Below are 23,541 nucleotides of genomic sequence, written 5' to 3'. Positions count from 1 at the left end.
ATGCATGTAATGATCTATGTTAAAGTAACATAATGTGATTACCAAGTTAGGAACATATTATTAACACCAACACATGGTAAACATCAGCATGTTGGCACTGTCATTGTGAGCAGGTTAGTATGCTCATAGCAGCATTTATTTAAAGTGCCACTGTGCTAAAGCAGAGCCTCTCAGAGCCTGTCTACAGCATGGCTGAAGACTTGTTAAAGAGTAATCAATAGATGATAATGCTGTGCACAGCTGTCTGCTGATCCATCTATCACAGTGCTGAGCTGGAGCAGGAAAGCGGCAGGAACAGTTACAACTAAGTAACTGGTAAAAAGTAACTTTTGAACACTTTCAAATCCCATGCAATGACATCCCATTTACCTCCACTTGTTCAGGAGGCAGAAGAAACATGTCTCCAAACTAGGACGAACCGAATGTTCACGGATAGATCGCCCCAGTGGTAATTAAAAAATATGCTGTGTAATTTAGATAAACTAACTCTTTAATGAACTTTGCATTTAATACAAAAAAAAAAAAACTGCTTCCATTCCCAAAAGGCTTGGTTGTTGAAGTGCGCAGCTGCTGCAGTAGTGGAAACAGCACATACACATGTGTTATTAAGCTTGTCAATCAGCTGCCAAATCACCACAACCCTCAGATGCAGTCAGTCAGCCAGCCGTGCAGGCGGGCAGTCAGTCAGCCGGGCCAGATGAGGGAACAGCTGGCCGCCACTTTCAACTCACTAGGGCTACCTGGCTTGGCATCAACTGCTAGTGACAGACATATCTCTGCCAAATGCTGCATGTGGCAAGACAGATGGACAGGCTGTACCCAGAGAATGAGGTGAAGGAAGAGATAGGGCACGCAAAGCACTGCACCGAGGGGTCAGCCACGACAAACCTTTGGCTGTGTGTCCTTAAAAGCCTCACAATCATCTCTCTGTCAGTCCGGTGGAACCGAAGGGCTGAGGGTAGAAAGGTTTAATGGCACTAATAACGCCCGGGGAGACCGGTGACATCATACTGTAGGTGGAATGGAGACACAGTCAACCCAAAAAGGAGGGAAAATTATTCCACTGACATTATTCCAATCTGAATTTAACTGTCAAGTAGTCAGGGAGCCGGGGGCCAAATTGATATTCAGAGCAGTCACTGCTTATAGTTTGTGAGTGTGTGTGACTGTAAGCTTCATACAGTACGTGCGAGCGACAGTGTGCATGCATACGTTGGAGGGGGGACTGACTGAAAGGTAGAGGGAGAGTTATCAAGACAGCCTCTGCGTGATTTCAGCCTCCTGTCTGATTTCCTCATCATCAACCAATGTCAGTGTCACTATAAGGTAGAAAAGCAGTGATCACTGGGCTGGATGACGGTGAAGGCAATCAATAGTCGACTTCACGGGGGCAGGCGGGAAGAGCTGAAGCAGCCATCACAGAGCTCATCGTCAGGCTGCACGCGTGCTGCCCCCTGGGACACCGCATATGATGTGAGATTCATCTACATGGACTCGGGGCAGTGAGTCATGCTGTCAAACCTCCCTGATGTCGCTCTGCATTAAGCCTTTATATGATGCTATAAGTTATCCCTTTTAAGACATTTAGTGTGGCAATTGAGGGTTAAGTACTCAGGCTGAAAGGTGAAAGACTCCCAACAAGGGTCTCCTAGTTCCCACCATGTCCCCCCTTTTGCCTTTTCCATGCTATAAGAGCAATACCACCTCTGTGATGACAACTATTAGGACTCAATGGAGGACAGAATAGAAATGAGAGCATGATTTAAGTACTCACAGTTTTTCCAGGGCAGCCAAGCCATTGAATGAGCCATTCCTCAGCAGAGAGATCTTGTTGTTACTCAGGTTTCTGTACAGAGGCAAAAGATGCGAGGGAGAGAAGACAAGGTGAGAATACAGAACGAGTGAAGGGAGGTACATTTGTAAATATCACAAAAACAGAGCTGCAGGAAATTACTTATTGAAATGGCTGATAAATTGTTTATCCTCTGACTGTCAATATGTTGGCAAGAGATAAGGATTTACGTCTGATGAGATTGCGGCTGTAAATTACTCATCCTGGCCACGTTTCTGTCTTGTTTATGGCCGTTTGTGGTTAAGATGGGCAATGATCCAAGCCCACCCCCACGCTCCTCCACTCCTCCATGTCAAAATATCAGCCTAATAGAAGCTCAAAGAAATGCTGGTTCAGCACAACTCAATCATCCATTTCTCACATTACAACAGTAAACAAATCAATGAAACGCACCACAGGGATCTGTAAAGTGACGGATTAATATTCTGGGGCGATTCAGTGCCTCCATTTTGATTATTTCAGTGACAGTTGTCACAGTGTCTGTTTTTTTTTTTTTATGAATTGTGCCTGTTTAGCATGGTGAAATAAAAAAGCACCAATAGGGATTTTACCTAAATGTCATATTATCAGCCCTTTAAAATATTAAATCTTAATATGAGAGTTTGAAAATTTGCCTGTAAGAGACCGAGGACAAGCACAAACAGACTCAAATGTCTTTATTATGGCTTTGTTATAGCCTTAATAGCCAGTATTCTTTAGAAAGGTCACACTCCAGCACAACACTATTAGTCATTTTCTTTTACCAAAGAAGAAGTACTAGGTCACTAGGATGCAGATTGGTTCCAGTACCTGTACCTGTCCAGCACCTTAGCAGTTACGTACAATATTATAAAGCCAGGGGGCCCAGCCCTGGTCCTGAAGGGCCACGGTCTTGCTTGGTTTCTAACTATCCCTAGCTGCAGGGGTGGTTGGAAAACAAGCAGGACCCCTGTTATGAAGCACTGTAGTTATGCAGTTTTTTGTTCACAGATGAAATAAAATTTAATCTTATGTTTACATGAACCAGAAACCACTCCATGTGGTTCATTTGCATACATCAACAAGAAAACATGGCTAATTAGCGTCTCCTTGGGAGTGCATACCATTTCTCTGAACTAATATGACCACATATTCACTATATGATTACTATACAAGAGTAATTATTACACACACGTTTAATAGTAACCTCTCATTAAGGAAGCACTTTAATAATAAGGGTTTTCTAACATACTGTACCAGTAGCACCCCTGAAGAACTGTGTATGTGTTCTTTCAGTGATGCATTTGTCTGGCAGGTAAAGCAGAGCAGTGCTCGGAAAGACACACACACACACACACACACACACACACACACACACACACACACACACACACGCATACACACATACCTAGACTTGTCACATTATTCAGCTCACAGAGCCTTGGGATTTGAACTTTACCTCAACTTCTTCTTGACACAGTGAAAACACAGAAGAACACAGAAGTATACAGTCATAAAAATACACACGTACAAACACAAAGTACAGTTTATGTCAGGCATCTTTGTAGGCAGTATTAATGTCTTTAATGTTCTGTACTTCATGAACTTTAACCTTCAACCTTAACCCAGTTATCACCCTAAACAAAACCTAAATAGATATAACACATGTTAACGTAATAGGCGTGTTAACAACATTGAAGTACACAGTGTACAGTCCAGTGTTGTGTTAGTAATATCCCACAGTGACTTGTTAGACCACCTCAGATGCAGGAAACAGGAGTCTACCAGCAAACCATTTACACCATGTTTGTCCAGTATAACCTGACCACAGACATGAGCATCTTTAAGCCTGTTAGTGCTGGAAACAAAGCAATACAACAAGCTGTGAAGCACGGCATGACAAATGAGTGATGTGACAGTGTGGTTATAGGCCCGGAAAGCCAGATGGGTACGTGCTTTCAAACGGTGCAATATGCTTCCAATGCGGCTGATATCAAGCTAAAATAAAGACATGGGCAGAAATCTTCCAGTTGAGTCACAGATTGTGAGTTCAATGTTTTGTAAATTCTCCTATCTATCGTCTTTCTTTGTTTTCTAAAGACAAACACTTTTTCATGCAATTCAAAACCAATTTGATCAATTTCACAAAACAATTAAAATTAATAAGGCCTCTATGCAATAATGTAGATCATGCTTTAAAAATCATCTATTATTAGCAATTGTCAGTCCTCTGCATCCACCTCCTGGTATGGCTGCTAATTCAAGTTAATTCTTTTATAAGGCTAATTGATTATGAGAAAACTCTTTTGCAATTATGTTTCTCAGCTGAGAACAGTTGTACTAATGGAGCAAACAAGGGAGCATGGCATTCATTAGGTTAGTTTAGTACCTGAACACCGGCAGTTGTTTGTTTGTTTACAGGTTCAAAATGGCCAGAAAGAAAAAGCTTTCATTAGAGACCCATCAGTCTGTTGTTGTCCTTAGAAAGGAAGATACTCAGTGCGAGAAAGTGCAAGGAACCTTAAAATTTCTTATCGTGCTGTTAACTACTCCCTTCAGAGAGCAGCATAAACTGACTCTAACAGAGATAGAAAAAGGATTAGGAGGTCCCGACAAATATCTGAGAGTGTGTGGTTTAAGACAAAGATGTCTCACAGGTCCCCAAATGGCAGCTGCACTAAATAGTACACATCAAACACCAGTGTCAGCAGCAACAGTGAAGAAGAGACTTCAGGATGCTGGACTTGATGGCAGAATTGCTGAGAAAAAGCCGTATCTCAGACTGGCCAATGAAAAATGGCTGAGATGGGCAAAAGACATTGGACACAGGACGGCTGGAAGAAGGTGCTGTCTACAGATGAGTCCAAGTTTGAGATCTCAAAATTTGTGAGACGCAGAAAAACAATAGAATATCTAAGTGAGTTGCTCGTAGTGACAAATATTTATCAAAAAATTATTGTGCAATTTTGCAGGTTTCTTGTGTCTCATCCTTGTGCACTGTTCCGTATCTATGTTATGGGACCCACATCTTACCTTTTATACACAGCATAATTGCCCAAAGTGAGACTACAATGAATGTACATGTGACTTTGTGACATGTACTGGGGTCCCCTTGATGAATAACTGTTTACATTATAATGATCCCTGCACAGTAGTGCACACACAGCATTCTGGGTAACAATGTCATTGGAAAACAAATTACATTGTTTTAATAGGTATTCATTTAAAGAAGTGTACCTGTAAACGCACAGTAACTAACATTGACTACAGTAGAGCACAGTGATCATCGAGCATAATCTGTCAATAACTACTCATAGGTGGGACATCCTGTGAAGTGATGGGTTGGCCCACATACAGTATGTGGAAGACAAAAAATAGACTGCTCAAAGAAATTTAAGAAACACATCAAATCTCAATGGGGATAAAAATCAGAGTGCTGAATTCAAAGACACCCTGAAAATCTAAGGAAAAAAAAGATGCAGCAGGTTAGTCCATTTTACTGGAATTTAATTTTCCTTCAACTGAAGATGGTAGTTTGCATGGTCCTCACTTGCTGGTGTGCAGGCCTGACAACATTGGGACATGGTCCTAAAGAAAAGATGGATGGTGTACTGGGGTATCTCCACCCAGATCTTGACCAGCGCATCACTGAGCTCCCGGGCAGCCTGAGGTGCAACGTGGCGGCGTCAGATCGACAATGATAATGTCCCAGAGGTGTTCTATTGGATTTAGGTCAAGTGAGCGTTGAGGGTCAGTCAATGGTATTAATTCCTTCATCCTTCAGGAACTGCCAGCACACTCTCACCACATGACGCTGGGCATTAATGTGCATCAGGAGGAACCCAAGACCTACTGCACCAACGTAGGGTCTGACAGTGGGTCCAAGGATTCCATCCTGATACCTAAAGGCACTCAGGGTGTTGTAGAGGTCTGTGCATCCCCCCATTGTTATGGTTCCCTAGACCATCCATGATCCACCACCAAACCGGTCATGCCGAATGATGTTGAAGGCAGCATAACCTAAGGGTGGCCCTTAGGCCTTTATGTGATCCAATTGCAGGATTCAAAGTTTGAGTGGTCAAAGTAGCTCTAGTCAACACCCTCAAAATAATTTTCTTCCAGGTTTTCTAATGCACCACTGCAATGAGCTTTTTGGAGGTCATTAAGGTTCACATACTTTTTCCAGTAACACTATGAGGTTTATATGGTTGTTCTCAAGAAAGACATGACGTATCAGGATTGTATTATTACTATATGCATATCATATTTGTTAATAGTCTTGACTTATGATTGAAGATCGGATCACATTGTAATTCAGAAATGTAATTGTTGTCATCACTGGTGTGATGCTTGAAGTTAAAAAGCTGCTGGTCATAGTTTTAATGTAAAAAAGCTGAACCTGGTTAATGCTGCATTGTTCTTACTTTACCCCTTATAACACACACACACACACACACACACACACACACACACACACACACACACACACACACACACACACACACACACACACACACACACACACACACACACAATAGAGCTTTAAGGTACAGTAAAAGGGCAAGAAGCTAATGATTTATATTGCACTTATTCCACAGCCTAGATTAACATCATTTTAAATACACCTTGGACAGCGTTTCTGGATTTCATATCTGCTGAAATATTGATTGCTCCAGCCACCCCTTAAATCACCTGCTACTGGGCTATTCTGTCTCTGTGATGCTGTGGACGTGTGCATGCCCGTGTGATCTGCCATCCTTTGCCAAGTGTGAATTTTGTGTATCTCCTGTCACCATATGAGCACACAAACACAAACACCTCCACCACAGTCCTGTCGCCTTTTAACAAGGTAGATTCTGGGAATGGCCACGTTTAGAGAGAGAGAGAGAGAGAGATATTTAATTGGGATGTGTCACTACTCTCCTCTGACGACAGAGCACTCATTATGGCTGCAGGGAACGTATGCTCAATTTTAACCCTGGGATTAAGCAGTGCAATCCCACAATGCATTGTGCTGAATGGGCAAGTTGCTGGCCAAACTGCAAGGGGAACAGAGCAGAAGTGTACTGTAAAAGTATAACAGTGAAGACACCCTTAAGACTAATTTTACAAACAGCTCTGGGACATTTCTAAACATATTCTACATTTTGCATTAAGCCAGTACGTTTTGTTACTTCATTTAAAAGGATACTTTTGCACATTCATTGGGGAAAGTACCTATCTCTACCCAGCGATAACAGTTGTCTTGGCAGGAAAAGCAAGATTGAAGACAGGAAGTCCCCTCTCAGTGAAAGGCCAGGATAGACACAAACTTGTGTCAGCATTTTTATGTCAACATCCAAGATTGTATTTACATTTGGGTCTGCACCAAAAGCAAACTTCTGAGAATAGCATGCCTCAATTATTTTGTAAATTAAACATTTTCACAGGGAACTAGTGTTGAAATACAGCCCCTGTCAGCCTTTCTGCTGTTGCACAGGACACATGTGGTAAGAGCCAATCCACGACTTGAAATTTGTAATAATTTTATTAAAGCACAAAACGCAGACATCACCCTCAAAAATCTTTAAATGGCTAATATTTCTATTATTAGATCCATATGTGAACCCTGTCAGGAAAACTGACAGGCTTGCCATACAGTACTATTGGACCATCACTCACCAGGATGAGATATAATGAATGCTTAACCCTGCATTCCAACATGTGGGCAAAATACCTCTCTAGTTCCACAAATCAGACATCCCTAAGATGTGTGGAGCAGGTATGTAAGATTTACAGGCAGCCGTTTAGAGAGGCAAAGCAAGTAAGCAAAAATTCATATGGATTTTTATTGTTGTTGATCCAAACATCAATATCCTACTGGGGTTCTGTCAGTTTGGATTCATCCTGATGCAAAGCTCTCTGAGAGCAGAAAATTGCAGCAGATAAAAGCCAAAGCAGAGTTAGCTGGACAGGGTGGGGAACTAGACGTGGTCTGAACAAGTCAATGTTGCATTATTTCACACAGATTTACTGAAAAATAGCCAAAGCTCTTATAATAATTCAGTGTCTTTTATTTCTAAGACCTCAGTCGAAACACCAACACTTCATGTTTAGAAAAACTGCAGCAACTTTTCTCAAAGCCACAAATAGATGGAGTGATGAAGTCAAGATAGTGACTGCTGAGATCAGGGGATATTAGTGCTGTCACTGTGTTTTGTCCCACGTCTCCCTCCCTGTTCCCCAGACGCTACACCTCCCTCTGTGGACGGATGTCCCACTCAGGGACAGGAGGCCTCTGTTTGTGGAAACTCAAGCGTGTCCTGCACTGGGCAATGCTGCGTGCATGTGAGCATCTGCTCGTCAACCCCTGCATGCCTATCTCAGGCCGCTGCATAACGTCCAGGAAATCAGAGGCAAAACAGAATTGAACATTATGTAAACAGCTCATGACACACGTGTGGAGAGACCATCCGACTCGACGTAAGCTGCCTTCAATAAGAGGAGGGTGCACAGATTCAGTATTGTCTCTGTGGTATACAGCAAATGGTCTATGTCATTGCTTACTGTGTTCCAGCACAACCACAGCCAGATGTGTATCTCTTATAAGCTGCAACTCCTCCAAATGACATGGGACATTTTCTGTGTGAATTTTTTTGTGAGTTCCAAACTGAAAGAAAACGCAGCTTTGTACTTTTCATAATGAAATATTTTCAAAACTTAAAATGAATGCAGCTTTTCACATGCAGCGTAATGCCATATCTGTTTTAAATGTTACAAAAAAAACCTCTCTGCTACTAAAATGATTAACCGACCAAAAATAAAAATGTCTAATATTTATTGAAACCTGAATATCTTGGGATATTCTGATCTGGCACTAGCACTCAATTCATCTGTGAATCTAACTATTTGAAATTTGTGAATGTGCTTTAAGGCTATTCAAATTTTTACGAAAAGCCTAATTAAAGAAATAATAACTTACATTATGTTGTGATAATTAGCTATATCTACTGATATGGAAACAATTATCATGATCATTTCTTTTTTTTTTTTTTTTGGCTACATCGCCCAGTCCTAGCTGCAGCTGTAAATGGTAATTGCAAATTGGAGTTTGCTCAACTCCTCAGGCTGTGAGGCTACAGTATGAGTGATTAACCCAGGGAGTTAGATCCATATTATTTCTTCTCTAACACAGGAGCTCTTGCTTTCATTCTTATTCCATGTCACACAGCTGGGATATTTCTGTGAGGTCCAGCTGAAAAGACCGTTCTACAAACTTGCCTGGCCGCCTGGACCACAGATATCCAACTATATTATTACAGGAAAACAGAAACAAAAATAGCTTTAATGGACGCCTTCCAACACACACACAGAAAGAGTAAAGATCACAATGTGAACTATTACAAACATTTGGATCTGCTGGCCTCAAGGCTTCTAGCCACTTCTCTTCAAACAGTGAAAGCCTCTGTTATTTTAGAAGATCGAGTTACTAGAGACAGCTAACCAAAATAACATATTTCATATCTTCTAACATTGACCTTGGACGGGAAACAGACTCTGCTTCGGGGGTTACCTACAGATGCACATATTAACAGAACAGATGACACCCACCCTTTATGGTACAAATCAACAATACAGTAACAACGTGTGTTTCACTTGCATAACAAAAAATGCAATTAAAAGAATCGAATTTTCTTAAAAATTAACAATGAAAGAAGCTGGATATTTTCACAGATGTTTTTTAAAGTTCTGATTTGTTACTGGTGGTGTGTGTACTAATTAAATATAAAGTACCTACATATTCCTCACATTATGGGACCTTGCAGTGGACGAGGTGTAAACAAACTGCACTTGACCGGAAACAAATGGACATGAGGAAAATGGCATCCTGAATAGAGTTTTTATTCATGAGCTTTGCGATCTGCAAAATACCCTTGAATTAGCAAATTTCTAAGCTAATGTTTGTTTTATGTAACATTTTGTCTCTCTGCAGAGGTTCCCCATTGACTTTTTAATCCACTTTGTTTCTATAGTGCATTTGATGCACACACATCCTGCCCCAGGTGGGGATAGATAGAGAGACTTGGAAGCAATGCACAGTATAAAATATGCTTAACAATTGGCTTTGCAAATGTTTCTGAGTAAGAAATAAAATGCATCCAACATGTTTGGCAGCCCTCAGGGGTACGCGCAATGCATTTTGCTGAGGGACACATAATGTAAACAGAAGCAATTTGTTCACAACAACACTCCACAAGCCACTGTGCAGTGCCAAAGTTTCTTTCTGACGATAAAGAAGCACCACCGCGTCCCACCGCTGTGCTGTATAATCACGTTTTTGCAGTTCTACAAGAACAATAAAGGTTAAGTTACACATTACAGACCTGATCTGGTCGTTCTGTGTTGATGGTTCATGTTCATGTTTCTACCTGACCTGCATATGCAGAAATAAATTAGTACAACTAAAACAATGACATGATTGTGCGACAGCTAAACGTCTCCACAAAGATAAAACAAAACGATTTCTTCCTTCCAGCATGGCTTGAACAGATCCTTCTGCATAAATTCATCCATTAAACGCGAAACTTCCCCATCTCTCCGCTGACCCACGTTGCTGTTGCTGTAGCTGTTCTCCTCTATGTTTATTTTTACTGGGATGTGGGGTACCGACTGTTGAGCATTAAAATTGAATTTGAATCAGATCTAGCATCACATACAATAAGTTGGGTTTGGTTTGTTCCATGAAAACACTGTGATCTGAGTCACACAGCGGTATGTAGTGTGAGCGTCGGTAAAGTGATGAGTGATCACTAGTGAAACAGTCGTCAGTCGTGGTACTGAGTGGCTAAATTAACTTACTGCCTTTGTCAACCTAACAGTTCTGTTAATCAGTTTCTATTATCTTAGTGTATGTTAATACTCCATGTTCTGTACATGTTCTAATAAAGATGTATTGCCAAAACATTTTGCCTCAGGCTTTTTCATGGCACTGTACGTATCATGAGAAAAGGGTTTGCGGGATAATGTGACACTGAAGTGCATCAATATTTTTGACTGTAGATGTTAAATATGCTCTATAGCATGAAGTATGGATAAATATTTCTTTGTAAAAGCAGTTCTCCTACATGATTATTTTGCTGAAAGCCTGAGTGACTTTCAAGTGTTCAGCTCGCCATTATGTGAAGTAACACAGCGCTTCAATCAACATCAATGACTCGCACTGACAAATACACAAGCTGACAGACGTCAAGGATCCTATATAAACACCTACGCCGGGACTCCTTGTGTGCACACACACAGGCACACAGCGCTGATAAAGGCCTGCCAGGGCTCCGGCGAGACAGGCAGGCGAGCTAATATACTTCCCACTGAGAACAGAAGCAGCACACATCAGGCCTTTAATCACCTTGTTTTACAATAAGTCAGAAAACAGCGAAAAGACAACGCGCTTCTAAGTTGGCCTCCTCTGCTCTCTCAAATTTACGACCCTTTAAGTAACCTCAGTATTTACTCTGTGCTGCAGGGAAGACGCGGAGATAGCAGAACAGTGAAGTATGCTTGGCAGACACTGTATTTATCTTTACCTAATATTTTACGTGGTGAGTCTGGGTTTCGACACATTCTTGATTTTTCGAGGCTAAAGCACAATTTACAGAGTCTTCTCTCTCTCTCCCAGCGGTCACGAACCCTCCATCACTGAATCATTATTGTCTAAAGCAAAGCTGATCAGCTGTTTTCTTGAAAGCGTACCACATCTGAAGGCAGCTTATCTGGAGGCCGGCAGACCTGCACTTTTACTGAAGGATGCCTCAACACACATCCACAGACGTCCTGACAAAATAGTAACCGTTTGCCGGTGAAGAGATTAATCAGTGTCTACTTGTTAGGGAGAGGTTTTTACATAGACCAACATTACAGCTCAGCCTTGACCTCACAGTCCCCGAACACACAGCCAGCACGAGGGCAAATGTTCTCGGCTTTAGCTATTGCAGAGGGGAAAGTGCTGGGGATCTAAAAGTATTACACCCTCTGGGGCTTAGACGACTGATATCGGAGAGTGCACTCATCTAAAGATGAACCTTTTGCTTTAAAAAAAAAAGTCTTCTGTATCAGTGGAGATAAGCGCAAGAGAAGCCAACAAAGAGTCCGAGAGAGAAAGAGAGATTGGCATGACTCCCTGCAGGTTGAGATGTAAGATACAACATATTTGATCAGGGTCATTTTGGTCGTGTCTCTTCAGATTAGCAGCCAGCTCTCTTTGTAGGTGAAATGTGCATTTTTACACCATGAATGTCCCGATGCTGGGCATCACTCACAGGTTTTGTTAGCGAGGTAATGCACATGAGAATATGGACAGGCTATGTGCGTATGGCAATGAAATATTCATGTCGAAGTACTCAGAACTCTGAAGAGGGTAGAGCACAAACAGCACCTCGGCAGTGTAGGAAAAAAAATCCCCCCAAGGAATAACAGCAAGGGAAAATAAGAGAGAGAGAGTGAATAAGAAAGGAGGCGGGGGTGGGGGGGGGGGGGGGGATATACAGAATTATATTTTTAGCAGTACTAAAAAATAAGATGAGAGAATGCAGAAAGCCATTTTAGGGAAAGAAATAAGGCATGATATGCTCCAGTGGTTCAGGAGGATGCCCACAGATCAATGCAACCGTCTCGTTCCTTCTATCCGCTACAGAACGAGATCACAAACACTCAACCTACAGTGCAGCAGCACAGTACTTCCAATCCACCAGCTGTTTAACAGCCACAGCCTGCAGGAGCGTCCCATGGGCCTTTGGCACGCTGGCACAATGACTGGCGTGTTCTTATAGTGGTTTAGAGTCAGCTACAGCCTCGTCCTGATCACTACCCTCGAGACACCACAAACAGCCCTTCCTGTCTGTTTCTTAAAGGACGACGGTTGATTTGGCTCCGGCCTAAACCTAATTCCCTCGCCCTTTCTCCCTTAAACAGGAGACAGATGGGCTTTGGAGGAGGTTAGCGTGGTTTCTTTAAATGAAAATGTAAAAGTGCAAAATACCTGTTTAGGACTGCAATTCTTTTAAATGAGTTCTCACAATTGACTCGATCTATTTCAGTACAGAAAACAACCACACGTCTCTAAAAATCAACAGAACATCCTGGAGACACTTAAAGTATTTATTCCAGTGAGTTTGTGTGATTGTTTGTTTATTAGAAGCAGAATTGTACACATAGTTCATTCATATCATTCATTCATATGTGTTATATTTCAGTCAAGAATTGAATGGAAGACTTCGAAATGGTGCCCATGTGAACACTGAAACCGTTTTTTCTTTGTTGTAACTATTCCACCTCCTCCTTATACGCACCTTTAACAGTTCAATTATCAAACCCACAGTCCTTCATCTGTGCAACAATGGACTGAAAGGTTTATCTGAAGAGAATATAAAGACTGCATCTTCCAAACGAGTCACATTAAATAGATGTCTTCCAAAGTGACAGCTTGTTACTTTCCTTCACACTAAAAATCATTTACAATGGGGAAGAAATCAAATGAACTCACAGTGCGTGAGCCGTGGAGCTTTACATATACATTTGAATACAGTTTGGACAGAACAAGGACTGTGGATTTTGGCCCCCATCACTTCCATTGTAAGGGCTTTAGGAAGTGATCTCTTCATGGCCAGTATGAACCGGAGAAACAGGAAGAACAGTTACAGCAAGACCTGCACCTGACTGTCGTTGTGAGACCATTTTAATCCTTTAAACGGATATAACACACCTGTTGGCTGACTCCTGCCTTTTCACCCCTTCACCGTTCATTTGCAGCTGCGTATCAGGCGCTCGCTCTCTTTTTAAGCCGTTTTTGGTCACCACCAACTCCTGAGTGAACCCTTTTCTGTTTGCTGTGGCTGAAGATTTGTGCTTTAAGAGCAGTGAGAACAAACCGAAACATTTGTGGGCTCTAAAAAAAAAAAAAACAACTCAGCTGAGCTAAAGGAGAACCACAGAGTCGGGTCATTCTCTGTGTTCACGACTACAAGTGGCCCATTTTAATACACTTCGTCATGTGGTTTATTATTAAAAGAGTCATATTATGCCTTTTTATAAAAGCACACAGTTTGCAGACGCAGAAGAAAAAAAAGTCTGGGCGTGCAACAATTACACAATTGTGGGAATCAAACTGAAAGTCATTTTGAACCTCACACACAGGGCTGCACTCAGCAGGTGAAAAGAAATAGTCAGAACAAAATGCAAATACTATGTGACCCAGGTCTGGTTTCAACACAACAGCTCAGCAAGAGATGAAACAGCAGCAGCAGCAGCAGCAGCTGTAAGACAAACTTCAGAACTTTCCAGTTATGTAAGTGCACAGTCTGGAGCTCATTGCGTTCAGTTTCCAGCAGTGAAGAGACTCCGAGGCTCAGTTTCAGTCTGTGCAGCAGCCTCCGCATCCAAACAATCAATTTGCAGCAGTCGTGTCATCTCAATTAGCCTCGGCTCTCGGTTGACATTTGATCACACACTTCCTCTCCTCACTTTCCCAGCATCCTCTCTGTCGTTCCCTCTGTTCCTCCAGCTCTATGTCTATCTCGCATCTTCACTCTGCCGTCCCTCCACCTGCTGGAGCGCCACCTCACGCAGGTGTTGGCTGCTCTGCAGAGACAGGGCCTCTACCGCTTGGCCGCAATGAAGCAATTACACCATCCAGATCCCAAGGTCAACAGAGCTGTCAGACCTTGCGCCAAACTCTGCAACTCCCATTTCCCCTCATGGAAGATAAGAAAATCAGCAGCTGTGCACAGATACTGTAATGACACACTCTTAGGTTTAATTTCACCTCTCTTATGTTTTTCTCTCATGGGTTCTTTAACTTATTAAGCTGGTTTTCTTTGGCACACCCGAGTCATCACATTGTTGCAGGGTTTGTTCCTCATAAACATTTTATACATTTCACAAAAGTGAAATGTATAAAAAAAGTGCTCTTAATTGGAGGTGGCGTTTGGATCAGGGGCAGCGCACTCGGACGTGACACACGGTGCCCGAGTCGTCATTGAGGAAATGGTTCTGCAAGGAGCTCATTGTCTATGTAGGAGGTGAGATGAGAGCACACAGGGAGACATTTGGGAGATTTCTTCAGCCGTCCACATGCTTCCCTTGATATATCTGTTTATTTGCACAGCATATCTAAACAAAAGAAAGAGCAGGGAGGCCACTTCAGAATGGCAAAGGTCACATTTCCTAATGCAGGAAAACTGCTTCCTGGCCAGCTACAGCTTGGAGGTAGGATTTAGTTCACCGAGGACCAGGACTGACTGAGGAATTTGCATATTTATTCCGATCTAATAATAACACAGCATACACAATACCTCAGGTTTGACTGAGGAAGAGATGTCAACCTCTGAGAGCACCCATTCAGTTTGACCCTTACTGTATAGTCTTTAAGGAAAACGTCAAATCTATGGAGACCGCTTTGAAAATCTAACTTTGTCAGTGCCTGTGACCTATAAAACAGTCCCACCTTGATGAATGAATGAAAAGAAAACAAAGCCTTTAAGCATTCTCCACTTAAAGGAACAAAAGCACTGCTGCCTACACTGAAGCAAACAGCACTCCGAATAAATTGCGGTAAGCAAAGTGCTCCCATTAATCAGCTGCGCTCGTAGTTCAGAATGAGTGGTCGGCTGTAACTTGTCGAGGGCCTTTGCATTTAGTATTTGCTCTGACACTGGAACAGCACACCTAGAGTTTCCAAGAATAAAGCAGTATATTAATCTAGAAGTCAATCTGTGCTCCGGTGGGGGGGGGGGGGCTATCAACGCCTCGAGTGTTTGAAGTGCTATTTCATCTACAGGAGAGGCACAGATGAATACTAAGAGAGGGAGGAAGTGCAAAAATCTATATTTGAATAACTTTGAATACAATGCAAATAATATCCCTAAAGAGCGAAGTCACGAGGGTGACAACTAAAGGCAGGTGAGACTAGTGCGAGACTCTGGTTCTGGGGGTTTTCTTTCCATAAAGACTTAGATTTCATGACCTAATTCATAACAATTAGAATAATTATCATTTTCGTTATTAATAAAGCTGCTGATTGTTTGTTTTTTTCAGGTCATCAAAGATACAGCAATTAACTGTCTTTATTTAACTAACATGAATTCTGAATCAGTTATCAAAGTTTGTATTGATTATTTCCTACTGTCCTATTGTTGACTGATCTTTTTGAGTGTGTGGAGTTTCTTGGCATGTTACAGTAACTGCACTTTGCTACTCGATAACGCGTTTCAAATTAGAGACACGTGTTGTGATTTGTAATATTGCATCTTTAGTGACTTCAGTGACACAGCTGAGGTGCTTTAACCTTTAAAGCCATATTTCCACAGGATAATATACAGCAGCCTGTAAACTGCTGTTTACTGGTTCCTGTTTACTTCTAATAGTCATTTTCTTCTGTGTAAGACACCTGCTGGTTGTTGAACCCTGTGGAATCAATTTATAACATCCACTTCGCTCCCCCCATGGATCTCATGGGGCCTTTTATGGTGCTCCCATGACCTCCAGTAAAAATCATCCACTAAAACATCCCAAAGAAAGTTTTTCAGTGTTACTACAGTCCGGTCCAGACGGTTCGATCTGGATGAGCACTGAATGAAAACCTCTGACAGGAGACACAGTTGATCAGTGTGTGTGTGTGTGTGTGTTTCCAGTACAAACCTGTTGTTTGAGGTTTTAGTTTTTGTCTTGTACTGAAAGCTACTTACAGGGAAACGGTTCTGTTGGGCAGGAAAGTGGGAGGCAGGGTGTCCATCAAGTCCACATCATCACACACTACTTTGACTCGGACGTGGTGCCTGCTCAGCTCCTTGGACCTCTCAGCGGAGCAGTGACAGCTGTCAACGATCAGGTCCGGACAGTTTCTGTTGCCCAGGCTCGACTCCCACAGTCCGACTATTACGCACAGCAAGCTCAGCGCTCTCATGGCGGAACCGAGACTGTTTCAAACACACGCTTTTCAAGTGATGTCCTCCCAGCTTCTGGGACTGGTCTGGAGCATTTCACGTTGCCAGTGAACTACAGGCTGTGATCGAGCAGCAGTCCGGCTCTCATGCCCCCCGCCGCTCACCTGCTGCCTTCCCAAGAGCCGGAAACCTTCCGCGCTACGTTCACGGCAGAAACCGGGAGTAAAAGTTTGTCATCAAGGGTGTGAAACGCTGAATAGGTCCCATTTCCTGTCATTATATTTCCTCCAGTTTGTCTTCTGTGTGGCTGCAGGCGGAGAGAAAACCTCCGACGGCGCGCTTTCAAAGTCCGGACAAACTTTACTGCGACACATCCCTCTCCCGGGAGCTGAGGGAACGAAAACACATCAGAGTGTTTGTGTCGGAGGTTTTTCCCTCATGATCCACGTAGAGACCCGTCTCCTGACACAAGCACAGCACCCCGTGTTGTCATTCACTCCCATCACGCACACTTGGACTTGTTGCGCATGCAGTGTCCAGAAAGTCCCTCCCCGCCAAGAAATGACAGGCTCAGTGGGAGAGTTCCTGAACTTCTCATGACTAAACAGTTTCTTTCTGCTACTTTCACATAGTTGAAGTGTTAATTTCTGCAGAGCGTCAAACAAACGACAGTGATATTGAACCGTTTCCCAAATGTGCCACAGAGGTCTGTGGGGGTCCCTGTCGGATCCGCAGCGCCGCGCACTTCATGTGTGTCAGGCATGATTTCCCAAACACAAACATTTACAAAGTGTCGCTGTTTGTTTGATTCTCTTATTGACTTGAAGAGAACAACAGCAGCAGAGGAGCCTCTCTGGATCCTTTCACTGTGACCTGCACACAAACTGGAAATAATCTCATTCTTCAGTTGTCTCTGAATCACAAGAGAGAAAAGAAACTAGAAATCTCTTTTTTTCCTTATGATTTTATTAAAAGGACATTTATGGAAGGATAATTGCTCAGAACAAAATGTAGAAAAATACAAAGGGCTTAGTTGGTGATTCAGGATTCATGTTGCTCTGCTGTGATTAGCTGCTGCTGCAGGCACTGAGCCCCTGAGCAAAGGACACACTTGTAAACCTGTCATTCATTTAAATGATGACAATAAATAAAGCATATGGTTTTGGAAAGTGAGCTGACTGACACAGCAACACGATGTTGGAGGCGCAGGAGCAGTTAATGACATGCTGCATATTTATAGATGAACTTATAATATTTAAAAGAAAATGTTCTAAAGTGGAAAAGAAACAAGACAAAGAAAAGGAAACAGGGTCTGGGAGTCGTCTTCATTTCCAGCTGCAGCTTTGATTGACTCCACGTATTGCTTCTGGAAGCTTCTTGACACACATATGAGACGATGTGATCTGATATCTGTGTCATAATCCCAGAATTGGTACATGTTGGAGTGAGAGGATGGAGAGTTTGAACAGCCCACACAACGAATCCAGTGACATCAATCATGTTTCTTAATGGTGGATCATCTTGGCCCCAGGGAGACTGAAGCTGAGACAGCTGGCTGGTTGGGCTCCCCGGGGCCTGGGCGAGGTGCTTCTCCTTTGTGTGTGTGTGTGTGTATGTGAGGGTGTGTGTGTATGTGAGGGTGTGTGTGTGTGCGGACTGCACCCTACGCCAAATTCCTCCCTCATCATCCACATTGTCTCTGACTCTGGCCTGAAAGCACAAAGGAGGATTTGAAGCCGCTCCCACTGACCCTGCGAGCGGGCCGTGTTCCCTTTTCTTCTGTCTGACAGGCGAACGTGGAGGAGCAGACTGCGCAGGACAGGACACATCCCTCTGCCCTGGGTTTATCCACATATGGAGGCCTTATTCTCCCCGTATTGTGCTCCCATGACGCTGTCACTCACGCTTGTTTACACAGATGCATATCTACCTCGTGCCTGTAAGTGCATGGGAGGATCTTTCCTCTGAAAAGCCAATAGGAAAGTCACCCGGTGGAGCTGACATCATATTTGAAGTGATCCATCTTTAACGGGGCCTGCAGAAACATTTTCTTGGACGCAAGCCACGGCAGTTCATCAAGCTACTTGTATGCTCCTAATGGAAAACAGATCCACGCATGTGAGCCCGTGCTATAAAGGTTTACTTCTGGCAGGAGCTGCACTTTCACACCATTAATCCATCGTGTACTGGATCACTAATCAGTACAAACAACGTTATTTGAGCTATAAAATAGTTTACACTTCAACAATATCATTAAAACAACTTGAGATCACAGTGTTAACTCAAGATAAAGACTCATTAGTGCACAATGGGAGGAATGGGGTCCGTTGTGTTGCAGCAATGCAAACAGTTTTTCCTCTGCAGAGCGTGTTCACATGTTTCGCCTCTCTCACATTAGTGTTCACAGAACTCTATTATTACTTGGTGACAGAGATGAATAGGCAATGGCCGGGAGCAATCACAGTCCTCACTAAATATTTACCTGCTCCACTTGAAGAGGCCAGAGTACAGCAGGATGACAGACTCTCATTATTACTCCATGACTTTTGGGGATAAAGGCTCACGGCATTTTAACTTATTCTGGTTTTATGGAGTTCCCGCCACGCCGCTGCTGCAGTGCAGAAAGGAGGCGAGAGCCGTCGTTGTGGCCTTCGGCAGGTCTGACAGGTGGGATTTGGTTGCATGGTGCAATCACTAATGAAAGTGTTATCTGTGAGGTGTGAAGTAGTAAAATCATACCACAACGATGCCTCTGTCTGTGATAGTTTAAAGAGAGTCAGCTGAGGATACAATGACCCCCCCCTCCCCAAGAAAAAGTGGGATGTGGACGTGGATTGTTCTGTAAAAACTCCAACTACTTATATTTGTTGGTACATTTCAATTTATTGCTACTCGGGACAAGATAAATGAAGCAGGTTTCCAGAAGGTCACGACCCGATGGCGCTTCTGTGAGTCAGATAACAGCTCAGTTGATCAGCACAAACAATGCAGCCACCGCGTTAACATGTGCTTGTGGAGGCCTGATCAAATGCGACTGGGCACCGGGCACCGGTGACATGCATTGTTGTGACACTGTGAACATCAACACGAGCCCACGGCCATTAACCGGCTTAAAGCCCGGAGGATTTCGGTCAAGAAAAGTCAAGTCGCATCAAGTCCGATTTATTTAGAGAGCGCTTTTATAAAAACAGTCCTTCATCACTTTCTGCAGAGAACAAAAGAAACCCAAGTGGAGCGTGGGACTGCAAGCTGTCGAGCATGTGAACCAGAGCTGCCACAGTCCAAAGTAATGTTAATGCTAATTCCAACCACAGAGCAACAAGTACAATAACAACACAGTAGAAAAGTCGAATCACATGTTGCACTCTGAACAATCTGGGTTCCTTTCCTGGATCCCACCATAAATTTACCATCAATAAACTAGGACTCACTGTAACAAGGTGCCAGGAGAATTTCGGAAACCAGTGCTACTTTTACATTTGAGAACGATGCGGTGTGAGCTGACATGTTAGTGTTCCTGCAGCAGCAGGGTGGACCCACTGACCACCAACCACCAGAGTGCTTTACAAGGCCCTCAGCAAAGCTTTGGACCATGCATAATGATCTAAACAGAGACTACTGGAATTAATCTGCTGAGGCCTTTTTACGAGAGTGTGGATTTGTTATTGCCTCTGCAGCCCTTCTCCACCTTCCCTCGCCTTGCTGAGAATATAAGCACCGCATCACAAACCAGATGCCAACAATGAGTTTGAGCTGCGGTCGTTTTCACCTCATTTACAAACCGGGCACATGACAGCTTTTTCAGCTATATTGTTTTCAAGGGAGGCTGCAGGCAGTAAGTCGAGCATGCTCATTTGTAATCAAAGTTCCCCCTCAAGTCTCATAAACGTGCCGCACCATCGTTTTCACATCTCAATACGATCATTGGGAAATTTCATCAGCTCGCTCCTTTGTCATCATTAGCGTTGATGGAGATCACTCTGCTCCCCTTTGCCGATTTCCAACAATAGGTTTGACAGAAATAAAAGCTGTTTGCTGTGGCTTTTGTTTTGATGCTCCGACAAACCGTTCTGGTGAAGGAACAGGGGATTCACAGGCCAGTTCTGTCGGTGGTGCAGCACTGAACTCATCCTTATAAGTATTCTGGTCTCCATCCATAATCTAGCCTGCGTGAGTGGGGACACAATGAAGAGATAAGTACCATGGGAAGAAGAAGAGGAAGGGCAGTGAGAAAAAAAAAACCTGTTCTCTGTCTTAAAACATGATATTTAATAAAACAAAACACAGAAAACAACCTGCCAGCAGGGTGCAAAAAAACTCACATGGACTCTTGAGCTCATCTCAGTTGTCTTTTTAAACAACAAACGATATCTCTACACACATCACACTGATCCTTAGGTGTAAAGATACATCTTCCTGTGTCTTTTTTTTTTCAGAATAACAGATTTACTGACATTTTTGTTGCAGTATAAGAAAAACATTTCCTTGCTGCCCTTTGCTTGAGTTATTCTTGGGTTGTGTGTGATTCTGTCTGTTTCACAGAGCTGGGAAAGGGCAAGAAACATGCAGCACATGCATGCACACACACACACACACACACACTGAGAGAGAGAGAGAGAGAGAGAGTGAAGCATCGTCAAACAGTGTGATCCAATCACGGTTATGGGAATGACGTGACAACGCTGTGTCTGGAAACTACGTTGCAGTATGTTCGACACTTGTTTAGAGGATGCGTTATGAAAAGCGACGCTCCCTCACTGTCTTCTCACTGTCTATAGTAAGAATAATAATGATGAGGAAGCAGAAATACAAAAACGTGTTTCAAAGGAGCACGCTTAGCTAGAATTTATTTCACTTTCACACAGAGATGTATTGTGTGAAAAAGGATTCATCCAAAAGCAGCCCCCTGAGGGGCGGCTTGCATGTGAACTTTGACCTCAGTGGCTGTAAACTCAGAATAGCAAGGGGGTAAAAGGCAGGACTCTCATAGCCTGGCCTATCATGCCCATTTCTGGCGCATAATTGCTACTTGTTTTCAGTGGTGAGATAGGTCATGGTGGAGTCAGAGCTGCAGCCCTCTCATGACAGATATTTCACGCCTGTCGGTGGATCCCTCTTTATCTCGCTCCCTCGTTCTCCATTAAAAAGACTGTAGCTCATTCTGGAGATGTCTTCTTCTTCTTCCTGTAGCTGCTGCTGTGAGAGGCTTAGAGCTGGACACTTTGGCCTTGAGTTAGCCCTCCTTCCCCCCCCCCCCCCCCCCCCCCCCCACCCCCGCCTCCTCCTTCACAACGGTTTGCATCCAGTAAGTGTTTCTTTTTTTAAACCACCCTTAATTTATTGCAAATCCACTCATCCTCAACGTGACCTTCATGCAGAAACATCTCTTTTCTGTTTCCTACCCACACCAAAGAGGACGGATGGGAGGAAATCAAGAAAGCATATGTCGCTCACCACAGGAACCTCCAGCTAAGCTCTGCCTCATCAGGAGACATTTCACCAAGTGAATGTCTCATTCTCATGGACACCTTATGAGCAGGGTCGGCTGGTGGCTTCTCTCTTCCCCGCCTGAATTCGACGGCTCCGTCGCTTTCCCACTTCAACCCTCCTTTCACCATCCAAACTGAAACCCCGATCTCCAAATCCATCTAATTGGTCAGAACCGCTCATTTGGCTCTTGCGGCTTGGCCCCGTCCACAGAATGTTCCACGGCCGCTGTGCCGCAGCAGAGCCTGGGAGGATGCAGCGGGCTGTGGCACAAAGGAGGAGGGATGTGGCTGGCATGGCTTGGAGAGAAAAACCACGACCTCAGAAACCCAGAGGGTGATACACAGAGCATTCCCAGATGAGCTAGAAGAGCAGATAGCTTTGAAAAGCGAAGGTACAAACAGCCAGGCTGGCAGAACAGAACAAATCCACTACAAGCACACATTCATTTACTAGACTAGAAGTAGCAGCTGGGTGAGGTTAACCAAGCAGACAGTGTTGTGCTGTTACCTGCAGACATTTAATCTTTCTGTTTTATCATTTCAGTATTCCTTAAGGAAAGCCTGACACCTCTATCTCCACATACTCATCTGCCTTTGCTCTTGACCCATATCGGGGTTACAGGGCTTCATTCTTCCCCGACCAGACCCCCCCACACGCACTTCAGCCAAGTTCTGCTTTGTTTTATTGGTCGTGTCATTTAAATCCCTTTGCTTAGCAAAATATAGATGAGCAGGTAGGATTCAATCCCTCCACCAGCTCTGATTTTGCATGCACACACGTGAATAAGCTGATAATTTATTGGCTTTATTACACAACTGTCACGAGGCAATAAAGATCTCAGGCCGCCACGTTTTTTTGGATGGGATAGAAGAGGGCCTCGGAGCAACTGCAGGATTTTTATGACTGGTTTCTGCTGGAATTATCGAACACATCAGCCTCTCTCTGCCCTCACTGAAATTTTAATGTTAATGGTGGAGGTTTGAAATAAACATATTTCTCACAGACGAGCACATATAACATTATTAGGAACCATTCAGTCCTGTTCTCAGCAAACATGACAACATTTGGCATTAATGAAGGAGGGAGTGAGAAGAGCTGCTTCAACAGATGGGTACTGGGGTCTGTGGGAAAACAGCCTCTTCACTTTATACAGATGAGGGAGAGGTCGTGCACCTGATGGGCTCCTGTTATTCTGGTCGACAGAGGCAAAATAAAAAACTCTAAAAATGACACACATACACACACACACACACCCAAGAGAAGATGTGACTGGTAACACACAGAAACAAGTTTGAATCTTTGCAATTTAGGCTAATATTTATGTTG

The 23,541-nt window shown here is 43.3% G+C and overlaps 1 protein-coding gene across 1 annotated transcript in view; it reads right to left on the bottom strand.

Moving 5' to 3' along the window:
• LOC113159810 (adhesion G protein-coupled receptor A3) overlaps window positions 1-17,231 on the bottom strand; it is a 168,792-nt gene extending 151,561 nt beyond the window's left edge. Inside the window, exons 1-2 of the mRNA XM_026356735.1 lie at window positions 16,528-17,231; window positions 1,775-1,846 (exon numbers count right to left, since the gene is read on the bottom strand). Coding sequence (XP_026212520.1) covers window positions 1,775-1,846; window positions 16,528-16,745 — 290 coding nt within the window. The 5' untranslated portion in view covers window positions 16,746-17,231. The remainder of the gene's footprint in view (window positions 1-1,774; window positions 1,847-16,527) is intronic.
• Window positions 17,232-23,541: the final 6,310 nt, after the last annotated feature.

This window comes from Anabas testudineus, chromosome 15 (assembly GCF_900324465.2).
Source record: "Anabas testudineus chromosome 15, fAnaTes1.2, whole genome shotgun sequence".
Taxonomy (NCBI): Eukaryota; Metazoa; Chordata; class Actinopteri; order Anabantiformes; family Anabantidae; genus Anabas; species Anabas testudineus.
The sequence above is the reverse complement of the archived record's forward strand: the minus strand, read 5'-3'. Positions and strand labels throughout refer to the sequence as shown.